Here is a 24446-nt window from a genome sequence, read left to right as displayed (position 1 = left end):
TAGGCTATGGTGGAATGGAATGTCTGCCTTCAGTGGTAGGTTGACACTCTTATGTGGGTGTCAAAACCAGCCATAACATAACACAATATTTGTCATGACAGTTTTATGAACATTTGTCATGATGCTGGTTGTCAATTGTTACCAAGTTGAATACTTATCTAATAAAATATGTTATTTTTCATTGTTAGTATTTTGTTTAGATCATTGACACAAAAAAAATACAATTAAATCCATTTTAATTCCACTTTGTAACAACAAAATATGTAAAAGGTTAAGGGGTGTGAATACTTTCTGAAGGTACAGAACATGAGATCAATCATACAATAACAACACTTTTTTTAAAGAAAATAATTTATTTTTGGAACACAACCATCTTTGTTTTATTAGTACATCACACACACCATTGGTTCTTTACAAAAACACACCAGTGATCTGAACTCATGTCATACTGTATGATTATATCAGTGCACCACAATTACATTTCCACATCCACCACCCTTCCAAAACAGCTAACATCTTCGTACAATGAAACGGATTGTAAACACAAGAAAAAAAGCTCTAGAATGTTAAAGTGAACATTTGTTGATGTCATGGATCACTGTGTTCTTATTGGTGGAAAGGGCTCCATTCCCCATATCTAGGTGTGCTCACCAGCGCGGCATGGTCAGAACGTTTCAGATAGAAATGGATTGCATAGCATTTACAGAGCTTTCGTTCTTGTGGAATCGAGAACCATGTTGGTTCTATGCACTACTTTTCTATGAGCATCGTTCTGGACATTTCAGCCCATGGAATAAACCCCTGGGGATGTAGGAGTGCTGATCAAGGTCCCGAATGTCCATACAGCCAATTATGTATTTTGATCTAAAAGCCAAAACTGTTCCTAGATCAGCACTCCTACTCTGAGACATGAATTACATTTGGTCTCTGATCTCAGTCTGGTGACCTCATCCAGTCTCAAAGGGTTGTTTCTCAAAAGCAGGACGTGCAAGACCATAGTCAGTCACACTTACACAATTAGGGTCAACAAGCAGAAGATTAATACATCGTTTCATATCCATCCTAAAATAAACAGAACATCGGCCATGGATCGGAGCCCATTCTCTATGTCGAAACAAAACTGCAGGAATAAGATTGTTCTCCCACTTTCATTCTGTACTCATCTTTCCCTCACGTTTGCATTTACACCTTGAGAGAAACAAATCCCTATTGATTATTGCCTTAATCTTTTATAAATGTCCCCTGGTCCCCGTCATACAGTAACATATAACTGGGTCGTTTCACCAAATGACTGCCTTTTGCATCCCTTTGATATTTGAAGTAGAAATTGTGTAACAATATTGCATTTTAAAAGCCTGTTACATTCATTGAAGTGCCCTTTAATATAGATCACATGGAGAATTCAATAAATCCTATTTTTATATGAATAGACTTCCTAAAGTGCACAAAACAAAAATCAGCATTGAGATGTCCCTCCATGAACATTTTAACCCACTGAAGTTCAACATTTCTCCTTTGTAAAGCTCTAGTTATTTAGTTGCTTTGGCAGTTATTTCTGAAGATTGTAATTTATTTCATGTGATGAGTAATTCATTTCAAGGGAAACAAAGTCCCTTCATTTTAAGATGAACTCTGTTACTTATGTAAACTGAACTCTCATTTTAAAATGGTGAAACTATAATAATAACCTAAAGAAACTAATATCGAATAGTCAAATCACAGTGTAAAAGCAGGTGAACTGGTTCTGGTGTTTTGTGGTGGGGAACGGAGTGGGTCGATCAGAACACGACAACCCTGCTACTCCATATATAGACAGGCTACAAATGTTTGCGCTTTCATTTTTTAAAAGGTTGCATTCAATTTCCCCTCCCGGTTGTACACAACAGGCTCCCATTCCCTCCATCACAATGGGATTTCTGATTTATTTATGATCAACAACCCTATTACTTTACTTCACACTTAATATAGTCCCATTTTTATTTAACCTCTTGAGATGGGGAGTGTTTTTAATGAAGTTGAACATGTGCACTTTGAGAGAATGTTACCAGCTGAATTGTAAAAAGGCAGTGAATTGGTGGAAGACCCAACTATGTATACATTTCATTCATTTGTATCTTTAAACATTGAAGACGTGTTTTGGTTTTCCAAACCAGAGATGGTGTTAGGACTCATCATACACACCTACATTCATTCATTTACACTCACTCTGATCTGCACATACAAGAAAATAATAAGTCACCGTAACAATACAAAATACAAAACACATTTAAAAAATACGTCTGAAAAACAAACTAAAGGTTGAATTCTGTAAGTAGTTTGAAGAGATACAATCCAAACCTGCATTTCTGTGCAAAGTTAGGTGATAAGTGGATTTCTAGACAGAACACACCCTGTTGGTGTGGAGTCATAGCAAAGACGGCTTGTTATGCTGGTGTATCAAGACTCAGATCTTACTCGCTGGGATATCTCAGAACCACATGACTATCGGTTAGACTGGACGAGTCACTGACTAATTGATTTTCTATAAACTTTTAACTAAAACTGTGAAGTGTCCTTAAAAATTGGTAACAAACATCAGTTCAACAGCTGTATTAAAATCTTGTCTCACTGAGTTAACATCAATAATGTCTAAAGGACTACAGTACAGTAACCCACTGGCTGGATTTAAGACAGAAGTTGTAGTTTGCTCTCCAAGCCTGCAGATGGCACCCTTGTGTTTGGATGCCAGTTGACTGAGGTGAAGTTCGAGAAGGGAGTGACGGTTTACAAGGCTGAAAGAACCCACCCAACCAAATGACTGGCATGAGGTGATGTTGAAAGAGCTCATTATGCTACACAGAAGGTATGGGTTGGGTGAGACTGATACGCCTGGATAGTATCCCAAATGACACCTTAATCCTTATATAGTGTACTACTTTTGACCAGAGTCCATGGGGATCAGGGTAAAAGTAGTGCACTATATAGGGAATATGGTGCCATTTGGGACATAACACTAATGTACAGTGAATCACCAGCTTTACCTCCATACAGTTCACTTGGCTGGACCTCTGGACTGGACATGTCATGACAACACACCACCAGAATGGCTGCCTCTGCAGGCTTTGAAGGGGAAATGCACGGCCATTATATATAAGAAGAAGAGGAAACACGGAAAGCTATGACGTCTCAGCTATAACATCTAAACTTGATCTTTTGCGCCACTCCCCCTGGAGTTCGGGGTTGAGTCTTTGCAAACCTCATCAGATTCTCACCTACACATCGTTCTCATACACCTCAGCATGTTTCAGCATTAACATTCCAGCATTCCTTCAAACACAAACATGTGTGCTAAGACCTTCTGTCCTGACAAAACTAAATGGAAAGTAGTTAAGATAATGTTCCCTAGCAAAAAAATGGGCCATTCCCATGTATAATAAACTTCCTCTCTGGTAGACCTCAACACTGCCACCAATATTCTATCAGTATTCTACCACTGGTCAACTAAAAAATAACTTTTCTGTGATGACTTTTGGTTCAACAAAATGGAGTCTGTTGGAAGTCATTAACACAATGATTATGGCCATCCTACTCAGCACACCTCACAGCTCAGGTCCCATGAACACATGGTCTATAATACCAGTCATCTACATGAGTGTATGTTCATGTCTGTACAGTGCCCTCGACAATGAAAGGTTCAACATCAGATGTGATAAACCAGTAATCACAGCAAGTTATCTACGTTGTGAAAATGTATTTTAGTGATATTGAGTCTCAGCTGCTAGGTCCATTTCCATACGAGTGTCTGACACTGGAGTGTCTGTGTATTGGCAGTGGGCTACTCTGTGTAAGGGAATGATTCTATAGTCAGTCATGCTTTAGAAGACCTGGAGCTGATCAAGGGTGTAGGACTGAGTAGGTTAGGGTTAGTAGTAAGGCTCAGTAGGTTGACTGCACAGGACAGACAGCCAAGGAAGACTCACCCTGAGGGCTAATCTCAAATTACACTCTTCCCTACATAGTGTACTAACATGTAGGGCACTATTTTGGAAAAAGTGTCTTATTTTTAAGTACAAAAATCCTCTACTGGGAGGGTGGACTGTAGGGTTTAGTGAACGTGGGGATCATTTGGGCCGTCTAACTTGAAGAGTTATCAACCTCTCTCCCTCCCGTTCGTTCGTTAGTGTCACTGAACTAAAGGTTACGCAAAACAAAAAAGTTTCTAAACCCTTGTCTTCCGCTAGTCCCATAAAAGAAAGAATAACAAAACGGTTGAATAAAGAAATGTGACATACAACGTATAAAGTGCATTGAATAAAGGTGATAGAACAAGGAGACAGTAGGAATGTGCATGGATCTCATTGAGATTGACCACAGGTCAGGTCCGCTAGGCAAAAACCTACCTCCACTGCTTAGTACCACTGAGGAGCGAGTGAGATCTTGGATGCATCCCAAAAGGCACCCTATTCCCTTTGTAGTGCTCTACTTTTGACCAGGTCCACTATATTTCACCATAGGAACTAGGGTGCATTGTGAGACATACCCCTTGATTCTACATGGAATCAAGTGCGAAATAGATACTCATTTTATGGGGGACTCGATCTGAAAATAATTGTATAATAATAATAATAATAATAATAATAACAATAACAATAAACTATTCCATATTTGTATACCTTCCAAAAAGGCCTGCTATTCACCAAGAAAACATTTAGGACTAAAACAGACAGAACAGAGAATCAGATCAACCTAATAGAAAAGGTCACATACTAACAGAGCTATCCCGCAGCTCTCTTTCTCAGCACACACGGCCTGCTAAACTAAACTGGCTTTTTATACATTATTTGCGAGTAACATACATTGTATAAAGAGGCGGTGTTGGTTTAAGACGGCAAACTAGGCTAAAGCCTTGGCAGTCGTCAGCAGTGAGCGCACTGTAGCGTACAGTCACTGCAGCTTCATTAGTCCTCAGAGATAGTACTAGGAGGTTTCTTCTGTGCTCCTTTTCTCTACGACTACACATCTACCATGTCGCTCTCTCTCCCTCTCTTTCTCTACTAGTCGGATGCCAGTTTGTTTTATCCCTTTTTTAAAGTGAATATTTGGTCAAAGTCTCCATGGTTGGATCTCAGGGATCTCTCTTGGTAATGTATACGTAAGGACAAAAGTAGTTGTTCCTCTCCACTCCACTAGTTCCCCTCAGAGACAAAGCACAAAGGCATTTAGTCGTTTTAGTTCCTTCACGTGTAAGGTGGTTTTGGTTAGAGGGGGGGCAGCAGGAGGAGTAGAGGCTGAGGGAATAGGGGTACCCGGGAGGAGGAGGAGAGGGTTGAGACAGTAGCCCGAGAAGAGGCGTGAGAGGAGAGAGAGAGAGTAGAAGTTCAGGTTTGGTTAAGGTTTCTCCTCAGTGAGTGGGGAGGGGGGTCAGAGGTGAGCGAGAGAGGAGTTCAGGAAGTTAAAGTTTACGCTGCCTTCTCTTCAGGACAGGATGTATTCAGGTTCCCGCTTTTTTGGCATGGCGGTTTCTGTTTTTCCCATTGGCACATGGCGTTGGCGTAACCCACGATCACCTTGTCCATCCAGGTGAGGGGCTGGGGGACGAGCACGGCCCCCTCAAAGAAGCCCAGGTGCCCCCCGTGCAGTGTCAGGGCGAAGATGACATTCTGCTTCTTCTCTGGAGGGGGATAGGGAACAGAAAGGAAGGGGGGTAGAATTAGAAGATAGTAGCATCTTTTAAAACAGATTTTTTTTAGTTGATAGACAAATGGATAGAAATGTATGAGAGAAATGAGATGAGGGATACAGTACAGAAAGCAAGTGGAGGAACGGGAGATGGAACCACTGCCTCCAGGGGCATGTGATCCGGGTCAGCAACACAACCACCGGACCAGCCCCCGGAACCACATGGGAGTCATTGTTTAGTGACAGTTATGTCAGGAATGATGCCATACATTCTGTAAAATGACGAACAGCACACAATGTTACACCAAGGTCGTAAAATGGCGTCATCCTGTAAAGGGGCAGAGATCTTGAGTCAGGTGTCTAGGAGGACTGGGAGAGGAAGGAGAGCAGGGTCCAGTGCATTGACATCGATCACTATCACCAGGTAGCTCAATAACCCTGATGAAAGATAAATAAAGCCTTGATAAAGGCAATAAACATGTAATATCTATCAGGATTGACCAACTAGAACAATTAACTCATGACTCTGTAGCCGAGCTATATTATACCGTTCGGTTTTGGTTTTTGTTGAAACACCAATTGTTCAACCCAATCCACTGGGAGGTGCACGTCAACCAAAATGGGACAAGTCACTGATTATAGGCTGTACAGTACAGCCTATTTATAACCTATTTAGTGAGGTTAGTGTTAATATATTAACTTGAAATAAACTGTTAGAACGTTGTAAATAACAGATTAAAATAGCACAACAGAACCTTTTATGAAATGACTGAGCAGGTAGCGGGTAACAACGGTATTACAGGTATTCCCCAGCTGCTGCCTACCAGTTACAACTGGTAGAACAGAATCAGGGTTGGGCTGATTAACAGAACCAGAGTTGGGCTGATTAACAGAACCAGAGTTGGGCTGATTAACAGAACCAGAGTTGGGCTGATTAACAGAACCAGGGTTGGGCTGATTAACAGAACCAGGGTTGGGCTGATTAACAGAACCAGGGTTGGGCTGATTAACAGAACCAGGGTTGGGCTGATTAACAGAACCAGGGTTGGGCTGATTAACAGAACCAGGGTTGGGCTGATTAACAGAACCAGGGTTGGGCTGATTAAGGAAGTAAATTGATATTCCAATTCAATAATAAAAATGGACCCCTATTTTCCATTATTTCTAAATTAAAACAGAAAAGTAGAAACCATATACTTTAAAGTTTTTTTTTCCACAATTGAAATCACTTGGACCCCAACCCTGAACAGAACACTAGTGTGGCATCCAGACATGGAGCCCTAATTTCTCCAGCTCTAACTGGGTTAGTGGGGGAAACTTGTTGGGGAAGAATCAGAATTGGTGGGTAACATAGATAAGATGTTTTATTTTCATGATATGCTTATGAGTTATTTCTCATAAGAATGTATTTTGTTGTACTATAGTGGTGGCCATTGGCAGTTATCTGTTCTCTGTCAAGACTAAGTTGCAAGGGCCGCAGAGAGGGGAAAGGTCAAGGTGTCATCTCATGTGTAAACATATCTTTTGCTCCACTGTGTCTGTGTGCCAGTCACTCCCTACTTTTCCCATCGGGGAGAGGAGGATGGCAGTGTCTGGAATCGTTCTATGCTCCCCGTGAGCTTGTCCAGGATTGGTTGTATTTAGAATTGGGTGTATCTAAATGACAATTTGATATATGCCTGTTGATATGGAGGATTGGTTTATGGTTCTGAGTTTGAGAAAATAACATAGTTTAGGAGACAGAGCTGAACGATTTATTATGTCTATGCTGTCTGACTATGTGTGTTCTTTGCTATTAAAGGATCTCAGCTGCAATGTGTGAAGGACTCAGAGAATTCATTGATAGACACTGAATCGATCTGAGAGTCACAGGGTTGTGATAGAGCTCATATAATTAAAGATGGACTTTGATAACTAACTCTTGACTTGTGTTGTGGTTTGCGCTCATGATTTGGTAAATAGAGGAAATTTCCACGACAAACTGCAGCGTCCGCCTGGTGAGTGTCATCCCACAGGGCTTGTACCAACCATACACTATCTGCTAACATCTACCAGAGGTTATAATAGCCTAGGTGACTCTAGGAAATGACTCATATTTATAAACAATTGAAAAAGGACACCCCAGCTTTCCATTAGGCAGAACCCTGAAGAGGGTTTGATGTCAGAACACATTCATAATAAACCAGTCAGAATGGCTGGCTGCATCTTTTGGGAAGCGGTCCTATCAATTGTTTAATAGCGTTTTAAAAAGGACCATGAACTAGACGCAGGGAAAAGTTGAAGCTTGCTTTAAAACAGAAATTATGTCTAATATGCAGCTTCCATTTTGTGACATGGAGATAAGTATGAGCAAAGCAGAAGCCCAATTCATCTAAACTACACACTTAAGTAATAATAATACTGTCGTATTCTGCATTTGAATAAGATTCCATTTAAATCCTAAAATGAAATGGAATCGACTTTAACTCTGGGTTAAGCACTACGCACAAGACTCCTGACTGAGGTTCCAACTAAAAGATTGTTGGCCGGATTTGTCCGCCACAGTCCTAATGACATGTGCCAACTACTAGGCAGCTTAAAGTTTGATTCCAGGTGAGGTGACCACGTTAGTTATACGACAGCTTTCACATGTTTCCAGGCTTCCTGTGGCCAGTGTGAGTCAGCCTGACTCTTCTAGGGCAAAGGGGACCGAACCACCAGCTGATTTCCCCTATCAGAGTGTTAGGCAGGGCACCAGCTGATTTCCCCTATCAGAGAGTTAGGCAGGGCACCAGCTGATTTCCCCTATCAGAGAGTTAGGCAGGGCACCAGCTGATTTCCCCTATCAGAGAGTGAGGCAGGGCACCAGCTGATTTCCCCTATCAGAGAGTGAGGCAGGGCACCAGCTGATTTCCCCTATCAGAGAGTTAGGCAGGGCACCAGCTGATTTCCCCTTTCAGAGAGTTAGGCAGGGCACCAGCTGATTTCCCCTATCAGAGAGTTAGGCAGGGCACCAGCTGATTTCCCCTATCAGAGAGTGAGGCAGGGCACCAGCTGATTTCCCCTATCAGAGAGTTAGGCAGGGCACCAGCTGATTTCCCCTATCAGAGAGTGAGGCAGGGCACCAGCTGATTTCCCCTATCAGAGAGTGAGGCAGGGCACCAGCTGATTTCCCCTATCAGAGAGTTAGGCAGGGCACCAGCTGATTTCCCCTTTCAGAGAGTGAGGCAGGGCAATAGCTGATTTCCCCTTTCAGAGAGTTAGGCAGGGCACCAGCTGATTTCCCCTTTCAGAGAGTGAGGCAGGGCACCAGCTGATTTCCCCTTTCAGAGAGTGAGGCAGGGCAATAGCTGATTTCCCCTTTCAGAGAGTTAGGCAGGGCACCAGCTGATTTCCCCTTTCAGAGAGTGAGGCAGGGCAATAGCTGATTTCCCCTATCAGAGAGTGAGGCAGGGCAATAGCTGATTTCCCCTATCAGAGAGTTAGACAGGGCACCAGCTGATTTCCCCTATCAGAGAGTGAGGCAGGGCACCAGCTGATTTCCCCTATCAGAGAGTGAGGCAGGGCACCAGCTGATTTCCCCTATCAGAGAGTGAGGCAGGGCACCAGCTGATTTCCCCTATCAGAGAGTGAGGCAGGGCACCAGCTGATTTTCAGAGAGTGAGGCAGGGCACCAGCTGATTTCTATCAGAGAGTGAGGCAGGGCACCAGCTGATTTCCCCTATCAGAGAGTTAGGCAGGGCAACAGCTGATTTCCCCTATCAGAGAGAGAGGCAGGGCAATAGCTGAATTCCCCTATCAGAGAGAGAGGCAGGGCACCAGCTGATTTCCCCTATCAGAGAGAGAGGCAGGGCAATAGCTGATTTCCCCTATCAGAGAGAGAGGCAGGGCAATAGCTGATTTCCCCTATCAGAGAGAGAGGCAGGGCAATAGCTGATTTCCCCTATCAGAGAGAGAGGCAGGGCAACAGTTGATTTCCCCTATCAGAGAGAGAGGCAGGGCAATAGCTGATTTCCCCTATCAGAGAGAGAGGCAGGGCAACAGCTGATTTCCCCTATCAGAGAGAGAGGCAGGGCAACAGCTGATTTCCCCTATCAGAGAGTGAGGCAGGGCACCAGCTGATTTCCCCTATCAGAGAGTGAGGCAGGGCACCAGCTGATTTCCCCTATCAGAGAGAGAGGCAGGGCAACAGCTGATTTCCCCTATCAGAGAGTGAGGCAGGGCACCAGCTGATTTCCCCTATCAGAGAGAGAGGCAGGGCAACAGCTGATTTCCCCTATCAGAGAGTGAGGCAGGGCACCAGCTGATTTCCCCTATCAGAGAGTGAGGCAGGGCACCAGCTGATTTCCCCTATCAGAGAGAGAGGCAGGGCAACAGCTGATTTCCCCTATCAGAGAGTTAGGCAGGGCAATAGCTGATTTCCCCTATCAGAGAGTGAGGCAGGGCACCAGCTGAGAATCTCCTATATCTCTACCCTGCATCTCTGTGTAGTGCAGGACACAACAAGCCAGTGAGCTAGTCTTCCCCTCCATCCCAGCTCTGGGACTCTATAAATAACAGGACACATCACCACCACACATTCAGCACCACTGAGGAAACGTGATCATTTCAGTAGGGAACTTGTCTTTAGACCTACCCCTTCAATGTTTGCTGATCTGTAAGGTGGGAAGCAATATTGTGGAAGCTCTACCACTACACAGCTTATACCCAACCAGAACCTTCAGACATGCTTACATTAAAGGGTAAGGGCCAAGGGACAGGGATAGAGAGCAACGGGCTGTTCCAGAAATCCCGTGAGAGATGAGAACTGGAAAGAGTACTGTCCAGTCCATGGATCTAATATAATCCAACAAATGGTGACTAGTTGGTAGTGCTGAGGTGGTTGTTTCCATAAATAGCATGCTTTCCTTTACTGCTCCATTTGATCAACCAAGTAAACCCTTGAGGATTGAGCTGATTGGCCGCTATTCTCAGTGTTCTATTTTAAAATGATAGAACACCAATCATGGTAACCTATCATTAGAATCAGTTAGTGTTGAAAAAAATGCCAGACTTTAGTTTGCATATCTAAAAAGGTAAGGCCTAGCGGTGTCTAGAGTCTAAGTCCCGAGCACATGAGGAGACAGAGGCTCTCATCTGTGTGATACACTACCGTGTGTGTGAGTGTGTGTGAGTGTGTTTGAGTTAGAGCCATTGTTAATCAGTCAGACATTCCCAACACACCTAGTTCTACATACCGCCCCCTCCCTGGCCTGGGTGTGGGACTTAAAGGATTCATCTGCTTATTCCAGCTCTGCTGTTTCAGAGACAAAGTAAGGGAGAACTTTGTACCAGGTGTTGAACTGGTGAAAACACAGTAGACTTCTAATGATTTCCCTTGTGTTAGTACACAAATAACATGTGCACATACTGTTCTGGACATTAAAAAGTGACTTTTCAAAGTGGCTTGCTGACACCAAACACATTTTAGCAATGTGTTTTTCTCACTGTTACAGTACTGGCTAACTTCTTATGGAGTAGCTGCATGATCGGATTCTCTGGATGCCTCTTCTCAATAGCTAAAAAAAACAGAACTTCAGCACACAATTACTTTAATGTAGCTTTGCTGCTCTGCATAAAGGCATGTTGTACAAACATCTGTTGCAACTATAAACAACACGATCGACATGTTGTACAAACATCTGTTGTAACCATTAGTTGGAACTATAAACAACACGATCGACATGTTGTACAAACATCTGTTGTAACCATTAGTTGGAACTATAAACAACACGATCGACATGTTGTACAAACATCTGTTGTAACCATTAGTTGGAACTATAAACAACACGATCGACATGTTGTACAAACATCTGTTGTAACCATTAGTTGGAACTATAAACAACACGATCAACATGTTGTACAAACATCTGTTGTAACCATTAGTTGGAACTATAAACAACACGATCAACATGTTGTACAAACGTCTTTGTCTGTGTTAACTATAATGACATTGCATTATAACAGAAGCAGGACACAGACAGTCCAAGTATAGATGACATGTTTTCAAGTGGGGAATTACACATGCACATGTTTATCTCTGGGGAAAAGGTGTCCTGGGGGACCGGATAGGGCGGTTCGAGCCGAATGGCCCTGTGTCTCTGTAGGGACGAGCTCTGAGTAGAGAAAGTGTGTCTCTGTGTGTGTGTGTGTGTGTGTGTGTGTGTGTGTGTGTGTGTGTGTGTGTGTGTGTGTGTGTGTGTGTGTGTGTGTGTGTGTGTGTGTGTGTGTGTGTGTGTGTGTGTGTGTGTGTGTGTGTGTGTGTGTGTGTGTGTGTGTGTGTGTACTAATGCAGGTGTTTGTTACCTGCCAGTGTGCGAGGATGGTGAGCAGAGACCCGTGCACCAGAGGATCGTCTGCAGAGTTGACCAGCAGAAGTGGCACGTCAACCTATAAAATCCAACCAGAATTAGATATACTGTATGCAATACACAGGCCCAATAAGAGTCCACTTAGACACAAGCTTCAATCATGAACTCTCCAAAGACCTCACACTGTTCTAAGCACTTCCTTTAGTACATGTCTGATATTCATACACACATACATGTTTAGAAAAGTATTCTTAATTCACACAGGAGAGAGAGAAGTAGGGATAAAGAGTATCAACCTACATTGTGAATATAATGCACACAGCTCTCCTTCTCGTAGTATTCTTTGAGGGAGTTGTGCCCGTGGAACTTCCTGCAGAGACAGGAGGGGTGACAGGTCACAAAACAAAGCAGCATGCTGTGGAAACTGGAGGGATTATTAAGGGACATACTATGTGGGTGAGCACATCCCTATGAACCATGCACAGCAAGATACTCAGAGGCCTTTCTTAGGGCTGGGCGATATAGCAAATTATTGATTTAGAACAATGTTCAAAATGCCTGTATCGCAAGAATCAAGGTAAAAAAATATGGATTTTTTTAACTGTCTTTTTCTCGTTTCCTTTGCTCCTTCTGTTGTGTTCACTGTGCACCTTCCCACTGGCACAGACACCAGGCCCCTGCCCCTGACACTCACCACAACAAAGACTAAAGAGCACTTCTTCCTCTCTGACAACGAGCAGTTTAAAATCTCTATCGGCATTTAAACTAAACCATTTTAATGATAGATACCCTTTTCAAGTCTCAACATGTAGAACAGAGCAGACCTTACTAAGACGTGAGTATCAACGACTTGGGCAAATGTCTGATCAGTTCTTGTCAGCATTTTAGCCACATACTGTTATGTGCCAACTGTCCAGTAGGTGTTTTATAAATGTGCAATGAGCATAAAAATACGCATTAATATCCAGAATTGGCAACTCGTTCTCACTTGATTTCAATATCTAAACAAAGTGAACAGTTTGTTCAAACAAGTGGAGATGGACAGGAGGGTGTATTCAGAACAGTTCAACTGTTATACCATGTTAGCAAGCAAATACACCCAAGTTGGCTGGACTTGAAATATAAAACTTAGCTGGCTACTCATTAGAAGGTGGGCTTGAGAGGTTGACCTGTGTTCATTATCTATGCCTGCTACCTTAAGTTAGTCATTATTAGTGAATGTACATTGTGCCTGGTTCTGGTTAAGTTTGTTTAAAAAAAGGGCATTTTCATAGACAGATTTGAAAGCCAGATCAGTGATTATTGCAAAAAGCAGGTTAAACTATTTTGATAAAATTATTGAGTGTTGACAGTCTATTTTAAACATACAGCCATAAATCTCACATTGACCCCCTGTGAAACCAGTTCTAAATATTGTAGTGTTGAGGACTCAACACTGATTTCACAGGGGGTCAATGTGAGACCGGTTGCTCACAGGAATAATTGCATTGTGTGTCATTTTAGCATGTGTTCCTTATTAGATTCTATTTAGTTTCTTTTACTCAAATGTATTGGGGGGAAAGCGAAACACTGATTTAATTCTAGGTTATTTTCAGCATGTCCTATACCTCATGATGGTTTCATCGATCTGCATGAGGGAGGTGGCCGTGTAGAGCCGGCTCAGGTCTGCATCCTCCATCTTCGTTGCACTTCCAAACAGACTGCCCCTGTAAACACGCACACAAAATGTTGAGACATGGCCTTGAAACACGTGACAACACTAGTTATTCTCAGTAAAAATCTATACCTATACCAGGAATTTCTGTGCCATCGCTAATTGCCTCCATTTCATTAGTTAAATAGTTTGCCTCAGGGAGCTGCTCTGTACGGGTTTGATGTTTCTCCTCCATGGGGAATTTTACTGATCTGCTGGGTTGTGACTGAGTTAAGTCCAATCCATTTGTCATAGATCTTAAATAATATAAGCCATTTATCAGACCGTTTGATTTCCTATGGGTGGCCCCAGGAGGGCTTGAATGGGTGTTATCATGTGATGAAAGCTCCCAATCACCACATGGAGTTACCACCATATGGCTTTTACAGTAATTTGTCCATTTCAGATGTATGAGAAGTGTCATGGCCCTAGGGTAGGGGCTAGGGGTTTCTTTGGGACTGGGCCTACCAGTGTGAATGTGCTAAGTATTGGAACAGGGCTGAGTACCTGTGTGAAAGGATGATCTTCTTCATGTTGTCGGCCATGAGGAAGTTGTAGAAGCGTCTGCACTGGTCCCACTGTAGGAACGTCTCCTGGGCCCTGTACACACACACACGGAAGTCAGTTGTGTGTAGAGAGAGAACTAATTATATTGTTGTCATGTTTATATCAGTTTTGCCTGACAACCAACATACTCAAAAGTTGGCTAAAGCATGAAACACAGGTTTCATCACTGTAGGCCAATGCAGGACAACAAAAAACCTGCTGCCAACAACACTTTGTACTCTTGAAGCTGACATGCTAACCATCACCCCACACGTTAAATCCGCAGAACGATCTCTTACTGCACTATGAACTCACCAACACTACCTAGCAACTAGCTAGCAACAAGCTAGCAGTACTAGCAACATGCTAATAACTAGCTAGCAACAAGCTAATAACTAGGTAGCAACAAGCTAGCAGTACCCATCTAGGAATTAGCTAGTCCAACTTCATATCTGCTAGTGCACATGTGAAACAAGGTTGAGGAGTAGCTGATTACATGTTATCAGTTACATGTAGGCTAAATCAGATTTTTTTGCCTGACCATAAGTTCAGAGACCTCTATGATGACACACTAAATGTGTTTGATGGATCCTTTTGTCTTCTAATGCCTCTTAAGGGGAAGTCATCGGAAAGTAACTTAAAGTAATCAGATTACATTACTGATTACAATTTGACAGGTAACTAGTAACTAACAAATTACATTTAGAAACTAACCTACCCACCCAACCCGATGAGAAATACTACAGAGGTAGCATATATAGTGAGAACTACGCAGCAGGCATAACAATCCCATTCAACAGATGGCATGGGCAATGACAAAAGACAAGGCTTTAGCTATGACATAGACAGGAATGGAAAATAAAACAGAGGTATAAAGACTACTCCCATTTCACAAAAGGCCAGTCTGCCTGGTCCTGACACACACACACACGAACACACTGTTTACTCTCTGGACAGAGCGGAGTGTTCCTGCCAAGAGACGTTGGCCACGTTTCAAACTCAAAGGTGTGGTTCAGAAACACCACACGTTTCACAGAGTTCCATCTACTCCATCCCAGAGCTTGTGCAATACCACATCTAGAAACACCAGAGTTGTGCGTTTTCAGTCACTGTATCGTGATAAAAAGTTTTCCCCGTCACGACAAAAGCTCAAGTGTTTACAAAGTCTATGCTCATTATGATAACAGGCAGTCTGCTTTATACCCAAGTGTAATCAAATAGATTACAGGGACTAAGACAGAAGGGAAAACACTGAAACAACCTCCATGGAAGAACTGCATGGTGCATGAAAACTAACCACCCAGGTTAACGGAGCAGCCAACAGTATGAGTCTGTTTCAGTACTCAATAACACAGAACTACTGTACTGGAGCCTACATCTTTGCCTACCTCAAAAGACTTGGAAAGGCAATAACCAGTTGTCTACAGCGGAGACCGACCGGCACCCAGGCAAGGATAAAAGGCAGGGCATCTGTCCTCAGTCTTTGTTGTGTTAGTCACCAGTCCACTGAGATCACAGATAAAGCCAAACTACAGGAAATGATCAATGATGCTTGTCAGACAGAAAGCTGCTGGACAAAGTCAATTCCATCTGAGTGAACCTCCTTTTACAGAGAACCAAGGCTCAGAAGTAGGACAGACAGAGCACTTGTATTCAAAGAAATACACTTGGAAAGTAGATTACGTCACAAAGGTGCATAAAAGATGACGGCCCCCCATGTAATTACCATAAAACGCCTCGTTTGCTAAGTTTGCCATATTGTACATTGCTCTCTGTTACTAATTTATTCTATTGGCATTAGCACAGTATACATGATTCTAATTCTAGCACCAAGACAGTGGCAATTTGAAAAACCTAAAAAGTGAATTGTGCTTATTTACTGGCACATTGAACCACGTCGCATGCCGTAGGAGCGGCAGGGTAGCCTAGTAACTGGAAGGTTGCAAATTCAAATCCCCGAGCTGACAAGGTACAAATCTGTCGTTCTGCCCCTGAACAGGCAGTTAACCCACTGTTCCTAGGCCGTTATTGAAAATAAGAATTTGTTCTTAACTGACTTGCCTGGTTAAATAAAGGTAAAATAAAAAAATAAAAAGTAGTTTACAAACTCAGTGGATAGTGCTCAAACTAAGACATATCTGAATTCCTTCATCTTTATGCGCCTTCGCCATTGGTAAAACACAACTGAACAGTATGTCATTTTTGACAGCTGTTTTACCATATCTTGCAAATGAGTAGCAATGGATGCTAACCAACTGCACAGTAAATAGAAACACCAGCTAGCTAACTTCACTAAGTTGGGGCAAAACACTTATTTACACTAAGTTAGCTACATTACAGCTCATTGCTAACAAGCATAACACTGCCTCTAAAAAAGACAATGTGTCTCCACTGTTTATATTTGGATGTTTATGACACCTTCACTGACCTAGTATACAGCTGTGTGTAAAAAGGGCATTTAGTATGTAATTACAACAAACACCATTAGTTAGGCAAAATGTCCATTCTGCATCCTCGCGTAGCAATTATAATACACAAACGTGTGCAGCACTGCAATTTGTAACTCCACGGATGAACACTGATAGCCATTTTGAGCAGCTCTTACATGTTGCTTTTGCATACCCTTGAACAGGGTTTAAATAAGCCTTAAGACCATAGCTCACCTGAGTGCACTGTATCCCTGGCAGACGCTGACGCAGCACAGCACTCTCTCCTGATTGGTCCGGTTCTCTCCCAGGAACTTGCACACGATGTTGCCTCCCAGGCTGAAGCCCACCACTATGAGGTGGGTGTGAGGGAACATCTTCTTGATGTAACCCACCATGGACGCAAACTCCCACGTGCAACCTACCAGAACAAGCACACGGACACGGACCAGAGCAAAGACATTACATACTGAGGCTTTGAGTTGGTTCATTTCCTTGGTAGCATAATTCATGGCCACTGATCTGAAATGAGGGTAGTGTGGTGAAAACCCATCTTTCACCTATAACTTCTTGTTGTTGCTTTTGTGTGTGTTTTATTAGGAGCATGTGTGTGTTTTATTAGGAGCATGTGTGTGTTTGTACACGCCTGTGTAGTCCTCACCGTAGGTGAACATGCGAGGTGAGGTGAGCTCGATGTTGGGCAGAGCACCCAGGTGATTGAGCACAGCACACCTGTAACCCTCCTTCTGAGAGTGACCCACAAAGGTGCGGATGTAGTGCTTCTCGCTATGGTTACCGATCCCCGGACATATCACCATGGTGACGTCATCTGTTGGAATAGCAAACATACGGACAGATGGATCAGTGAGCCGTTTGCAAATGAAAATATGTAAAGGCAAGATTACACGTCCTCATGGGCCGATCATTGCACGGTGTGGTACGTAAATATGACAGGCAGCAAACAGAGACAGTATGGTGCCTCAATAAAACCTCTATAGGATGAGATGTCCCAGTCACTCAAACAATAAAACAATAAGTAGCCTAGTTACCCGAGGCTCTTTATTACCTTTATTTAACAGGCTAGTCAATTAAGAACAAATTGTTATTTACAATGACGGCCTGACAAGAGGCAAAGGGGATACAAATCTATATGGTTTAATAACTATAAGATAAAACAGACAACACAGACAGAAGCCACTGGCAACAGCACAATTAGAAGAGGAAACAACGTGGATGTGTGAAGTAAAGCAACATGCTTCCTTCCATATGGCAACGCAAACTAGTGACCATTACAAACTACTACATCTCAACTCAGAGGTCAAAACAAATGATCTACGTCGCAAATGGCACCCTATTCAGTACACTACTTTTGACCATGGCCAATAGTATGGTCAAAAGTAGTGCACTAAATAGGGAATAGGGTACCATTTGGGTCACAGGCCCTGATCTCATCACCTTAGCCGAAAGTAAAGATAGTAGAGTTTACCAAGAGTCACGGTCTGTAAATCTGTGTCCTCAACAACACTGACATAATAATCACCTATACAACGGGAAATGGAACCACAGGGTAAACAAGTCAATGGACCAAAGGCGTCAAAACCGCCCTGACAAACTGAGCCCAGACAGGGCCGATACCGTACATAGGACAGGTCCATAGCACAACATTGGGCTGATGAATTTGCTCTCATGCTTCCAATGAGCTCATTCAACAGCTTTCCTTCCCATTGCACTTCTCTCCTTGGTCATTGCTGTAAATGACAATGTTTCTCAACCAGTTAACGTAGGCATAGAAAAGGTAAGGCAAGCACATCTCAATTGAGGGGGATGTTTTTGACGGTTTATATTGAGAAAAAAAGAGAGTCCTGTGCCAATAGAGATTCTCCATTCTTGATAAATGATCCATGAATGATTGAAATAGCCCACCTCCTGTCCGGTGGTCCCCCATGGGCTCGAAGAGGTCAAAGGTGGCGGTGGCCCCATCCTGCATGGGTAAGTACTTCCTGAGGCCTATGGGGTGAGGGCAGCTCACCCGCCCCATCTTGCCATACAGTGCTGTCTGTAGGTGGCCACTTTTACCCCACAGCAGGGGCGGAATGTACCTGCAACACACAGAGATTCACTATGGGCTGTTCTGGCTCAGACAGGGCTTACTTACTTCATTTACTTTAATCAAGAGATGAAAGGTTTATTTGCAGGTAATAAAATACATTGTAATTCTTGGTATAGGCCCTAGGAGCTCTAACACATAGGCTAGTAGCCTAAATCGCACACATACAGTACACTCTACAATGCCATGCTAACTCGAGATCTGTGCACAGAAACATGTGTGGAATGTGCAACAGTGTCCATAAGAGGTTTCTGTAAGAAACGAGCACACAACAGCATTAGGATGTCCCTTGAAGTAATAGAATAACTTTACTTGATGACTTGTTCTCGCTTACAGTAGTCTTATTTCGGTCAGTCAGCTAATGTAGTATAGACTTTTACCTGTATTAAACCTTTAACTAGGCAAGTTCATTAAGAACTCATTGTTATTTACCATGAAGGTCTATTAAGTGGCAAAAAGGCCTCCTGTGGGGAACGGGGCTGGGATAAAACCATTTTTAAAAGGTAGGACAAAACACACTTCATGACAAAAGAGACACCAACACTACATAACAAAAGAGACCTAAGACAACAACACAACATGAAAATAAAGCAGCAGCTCAACACAGTAGCAACATGACATGGCAGCAGCACAACACGACAACAACACAGTGGCAGCAGCACAATGCAACACAGTAGCAACACAACACCGCAGCAGTACAACAACAACACAGGGGCAGCAGCACAACGTAACACAGTAGCAACATGACATGGCAGCAGCACAACACGACAACAACACAGTGGCAGCAGCATCATGTAACACAGTAGCAACACAACACCGCAGCAGTACAACATGACAACAACAACACAGGGGCAGCAGCACAACGTAACACAGTAGCAACACAACACCGCAGCAGTACAACATGACAACAACAACAACACGGGCAGCAGCACAACAACACCGCAGCAGTACAACATGACAACAACAACACAGGGGCAGCAGCACAACGTAACACAGTAGCAACACAACACCGCAGCAGTACAACATAACAACAACACAGGGGCAGCAGCACAACGTAACACAGTAGCAACACAACACTGCAGCAGTACAACATGACAACACAGTAGCAACACAACATGGCAGCAGCACAATAACAATATGAAAACACAGTAGCAACATGACAACAAAGTGGCAACAGCACAGCATGACAACAGCCCAAACATGGTTAGGCACAGACAACAAGGGCAAAAAGGTGGGTGGTTTATTTGCTGTGTTGACTTTCAGTCACAGTGCTTTGGAACAACATTTACACACAGCGGGGGACAGGGAAGAGATTCACATTCCTAAGTAGAACACACACGAAGCTGACCATCCTTGATAATGCATCTGCCCTGGTACTGTATCTGTATGGGAGTAGACGTAGGTAAGGGTCCAACCCTGCAGGAGATCAAAGTGGATCTATCTGCTGCTAGCACTGCAGTGAGACATGAGCTGGGCTAGTCATATCACAGTCATACAATCTACCATCTCACATCCGCACACTGAGTTTAGCACAGTAGTACACCGAACATTTAGCAGGAAACCCTTGGCAAATGGCCAAAAACAAGTAGTGGTTTCCATTTTAGGTCTGTTTATTGATTAGCAGCAAAGATAACAAAAGAAGGAGATCGATGTTGACAATTGCAATGTCCTCAAATGTAGCTTTGGCCTACTCACTCTGGCCTTAAGATGTAATGTCCCTGTGATGAAATTGAGATAAATAGAACTAGGTCATAACAATATTTAGTGATTTATGCAAAACATTGACACCTTATGCTATCCCATAGTTTAAGGTACAGCCGGAGCGAATAGCCAGGCAGCTCCCTGACCGGAGCGAATAGCCAGGCAGCTCCCTGACCGGAGCGAATAGCCAGGCAGCTCCCTGACCGGAGCGAATAGCCAGGCAGCTCCCTGACCGGAGCGAATAGCCAGGCAGCTCCCTGACCGGAGCGAATAGCCAGGCAGCTCCCTGACCGGAGCGAATAGCCAGGCAGCTCCCTGACCGGAGCGAATAGCCAGGCAGCTCCCTGACCGGAGCGAATAGCTAGGCAGCTCCCTGACCGGAGCGAATAGCTAGGCAGCTCCCTGACTGGAGCAAATAGCTAGGCAGCTGTGAGGCTGTTTGCAGAGATAACCAAGGTCGGAGATAACCAAGGTCAGGTTGATCCTGTCCCAGTCAAAGGATGGACTGACGGGTGGGGAGTGTACACACTGGGTGGGGAGTGTACACACTGGTACAGTAAATATCGTCAGCGAGCAAAGTCTGTTGCTAAATCAACAGTTACACAACCCCCTCAATCTCATCTTCCTTCACTCATTAGAGCAGTCTGAGCACCTGGATATTACTTCCCTTACATAACGCTCATCTCAAAACACACAATGACCGCTGATGCTTCCCCACACCATTACTAATATTACAGATAAGACCTCCAACCCCTGTGTAAACATCATTATCAACTCTGACGTAGGTAGAGTTAGGGAGGTAGCATGAAGTAGAACAGGAAGCAGGAGTACTCTGGACCTCCAGGCTCTGATTTAAATATCCCCGATATAGACTAATACACTAAAGTCTTGGTCAGGTTTGATTCCCCAGAACATTCTCGCTCTGCGAATTATCCTCGACTGGCAGGGATGACATAATGTTGTCACAGGAGGACTAAGAGGACAAGGGGAGGAGTCCAGGCAGGCAGGCGAGGGGGGAGGCAACAGACCAGCTAAGACTACAAGCAAAGGCTATGGCCCAATACTGTTCAAATTACTCATCTGACATGACTGATGAAAGCTACACTTATCTACTGTGTGAATGAAATCAGTCTGTCATATTGCCTACACTTTAGAGTGGTGTAGGTCTGGGTGCTCCAGTCAAGACATTCCAGCAAACCTGTGTCCACACGCATGTAGCTACATGTCTGTGCGCAAGTTTGTGTCCTCGTGCATGTCTATGTGCACTAGTGTGTGCACTGTAACCTGCTGTTGCCTTTGACAGTCAGCAGCAGACCAAAGCAAAGGAAACAGAAGCCAGCGTGGGCTGATAAGATAGACAACTAAGGGTGTTGTCTGAGGTACAGATCAAAGTCACAAGTCTGTTCTATAGGTCTGATTTAATAACTAGCCTTTTGATATGATGCAATACACATCCCTCTGATCTACTGCCTGAAGGGGTAACCAAAACACTTTTGGGGGTAAAATCATGGGGTAAGAGTTGGAGCTAAACAAAACCTAAGCTCTTCGAGGCATTCATAAATGATATTCTTCAAAAAAACAATAGCTACATATCACTAATTTAAACATTCAAAAACGGATGTACCAATCCCACAATGCCCCTGTACAGGGCTGGTTTCCTTAACACAAAGCCATCCGGGACAGATTGAGATAAAAGGCCATTTAGACCTCTGATCATGGAATCCTGGCTTCACTCTGCATCAGAGAAGAATGGCTCTGCTGCACATCACTCCAGTGCAGGACCTGCCCTTTCAGAGGCGAACTCCCAAACTACTTAGGCTATTCCCAAACTCTCCGTAGGCTAAATTGAATAAAATATTTCAGCTGCGCCCTTATTTTCTAGAATACAATGACAGATGGAATGCATGGACTGCTTTGAACACAGAGTCGTTGCCCCCGTCTCATATTTCCTCCACTGTGTACCTCTCTCCTTCTCCATGATTGATCTGTCCGTGGTCACCGTGCTGGAAACAGTGTTATGCAACTCGACTGGGTGTCACTAGGAGTTACACAAACCGTCTTGGACCATTAGTCAGCATAAACAGTGCCAAGGAGCAATTGATGAATGAAAGACAGCCCTACTAGCCCAATATCCTTTTACACACGTTCTGTCTTGGCTAGCTTTTGACTGAGTACAGCCCAGTGGAGGGATATAGTGCACAATTAAGATTAAAATGTACTTAATTAAGAAGCAATTCACCTACTGATTAGTATAATGAACCTTTAAATTATAAAATTTGCAAGAGTTGGAGCTAAACAAATTGTCTTATCACATACTTATTAAGTCTATGACTAGATAAAATGAACTGACGGCAAATGTTTAACTGGGCATGCCTCCCTGAGGAAGTCTGGAACATTCCAGGTCCGTTAGTCACGGCTAAAAACACACCAGTCTTAAAACACAGACAGACTGTCAAACAAAAGCAAACAGTGCACATGAACACACACAAACCTCTAACTACATCTACAGTCTGTTTGGATAAAAAGTATCTGCATCCCAATTCAATACGTGCACTAGTCTTGACCAGAGCCGTAAGGAGAGAACTCGTGGCCAGAGATTTGAGATGAAGTAACAGAGGCTTACATAATGAGACAGCAGCTGAGGGAAGCCTCCAGAGTCTCCCACTGGGCTTCAGACTCCCTTAAGACAGGACTATTAGGCCAGTAGAGTAGAGTACTGGCTCTGAACCATGCCACACATTCAGAGAAACCTCTAGTCATACAGGAGTATCGTTTTTTCCACAACACACAGGAGTTCTTTGGAATGTGGGACTAGATGTAGGCTATAGTGTAGAGTGACAACAGAAGTGTTTGTGCGGTCACAGCAAGGCGATCATGGGTGCAGTGGTCCAATTACAGGCTACTGAAAACCCCCTGAACAAATCACAGGACCCCAACAAGCTATAAAATACTCGTGGCCTTGGGTTAGAGTGTCCGCCCTGAGACTGGAAGGTTGGGTTCCCCCGGTCGAGTCATACCAAAGACTTGAAAAATGAGACCTGATGTGTCTCTGCTTGGCACTCAGCATTAAGATATATTGGGGGTAAAGACCTGCACTAGACTAGTGTCCTGTATGGTCGCAGAACATGGCCAAAGACTGAACCACAGGCAGAAAGGTCACTCACTCTTTGGTCAGGATGGGGCAGGACTTGAGCAGGAAGCGGTTCAGGGGCGTGTCCTGGTAGGTGATGTCAGGAGCGGCGGTGGGACTCTTGAGGTTCAGGCAGCGGACGATGACGTACAGCACCGTGGCGACCGCTGCCAGCTTCATGCCGTCGAACATGGCCGGCATCTCCGGGCGACGATGGTGTAGTCATAGTAGCCTGAGTCTTGGGTGGCCATAGTGCCTCTGAGAGAGACAAACACAGAGAAGTAAACAAAGCGTTAGACTGTAAATACTCCACTTAGAACAAATACAGCTAGTACGGATGATCCTGCTACACGGAACACATTAAATCAACTAGCCTACATCAGCCATGCTCACTAGTACACTGATTAACTGTACCCTGGACAACAAAACTACATTAATGTCACTTTAAACTTACATCTTGTTCACCAAACTTAAGTGGCAGTAAACAGTGTGGACCATGGAACAAACAGAGGGCACAAAGTAGTCTAGCTATTTCTCTGTCAAAAAGAGGAATTCAAGGCATGTAGCCTAGCAACAGCTAAATATGTTTCAGCTGCCTGCTAGCAGCAATGACAGAAGCAGAAAATTAACAAAGCCAATGATGGTAAACAGACTGGCCAAAACAAAAAGAGATGGAGGAGAAAGAGGTAGGCTGGTTTACAGTACAAAAAGAGGAACTTGTGGTATGTAAATATGAGAGTCAGATGATGAGGTAGTTTAGATAAAACAAACAAACTTCAGAACATGGATAGGAAAGAGTTGAGCAATTCTATCAAACAATTATTTACTTACAATTTAGGTTTAAATTCAATAAAAA

The 24446-nt window shown here is 43.5% G+C and overlaps 1 protein-coding gene across 1 annotated transcript; it reads right to left on the bottom strand.

Moving 5' to 3' along the window:
• Positions 1-333: 333 nt before the first annotated feature.
• Positions 334-23806, bottom strand: LOC124033453 (monoacylglycerol lipase ABHD2-like; the record flags this gene model as incomplete). The annotated part of the gene is given in 10 exon segments (XM_046345484.1): positions 334-5650; positions 11983-12000; positions 12003-12066; positions 12288-12357; positions 13595-13693; positions 14188-14280; positions 16890-17073; positions 17314-17481; positions 18576-18751; positions 23625-23806. Coding segments are annotated over 10 exon segments (1266 nt in total), but the record flags the coding sequence as incomplete, so codon positions are not given.
• Between the last annotated feature and the right edge of the window lie 640 nt (positions 23807-24446).

This window comes from Oncorhynchus gorbuscha, linkage group LG04, assembly GCF_021184085.1.
Source record: "Oncorhynchus gorbuscha isolate QuinsamMale2020 ecotype Even-year linkage group LG04, OgorEven_v1.0, whole genome shotgun sequence".
NCBI classification, from domain to species: domain Eukaryota; kingdom Metazoa; phylum Chordata; class Actinopteri; order Salmoniformes; family Salmonidae; genus Oncorhynchus; species Oncorhynchus gorbuscha.
Note: the sequence above shows the minus strand (reverse complement) of the source record. Positions and strands in the feature narration are given on the sequence as shown.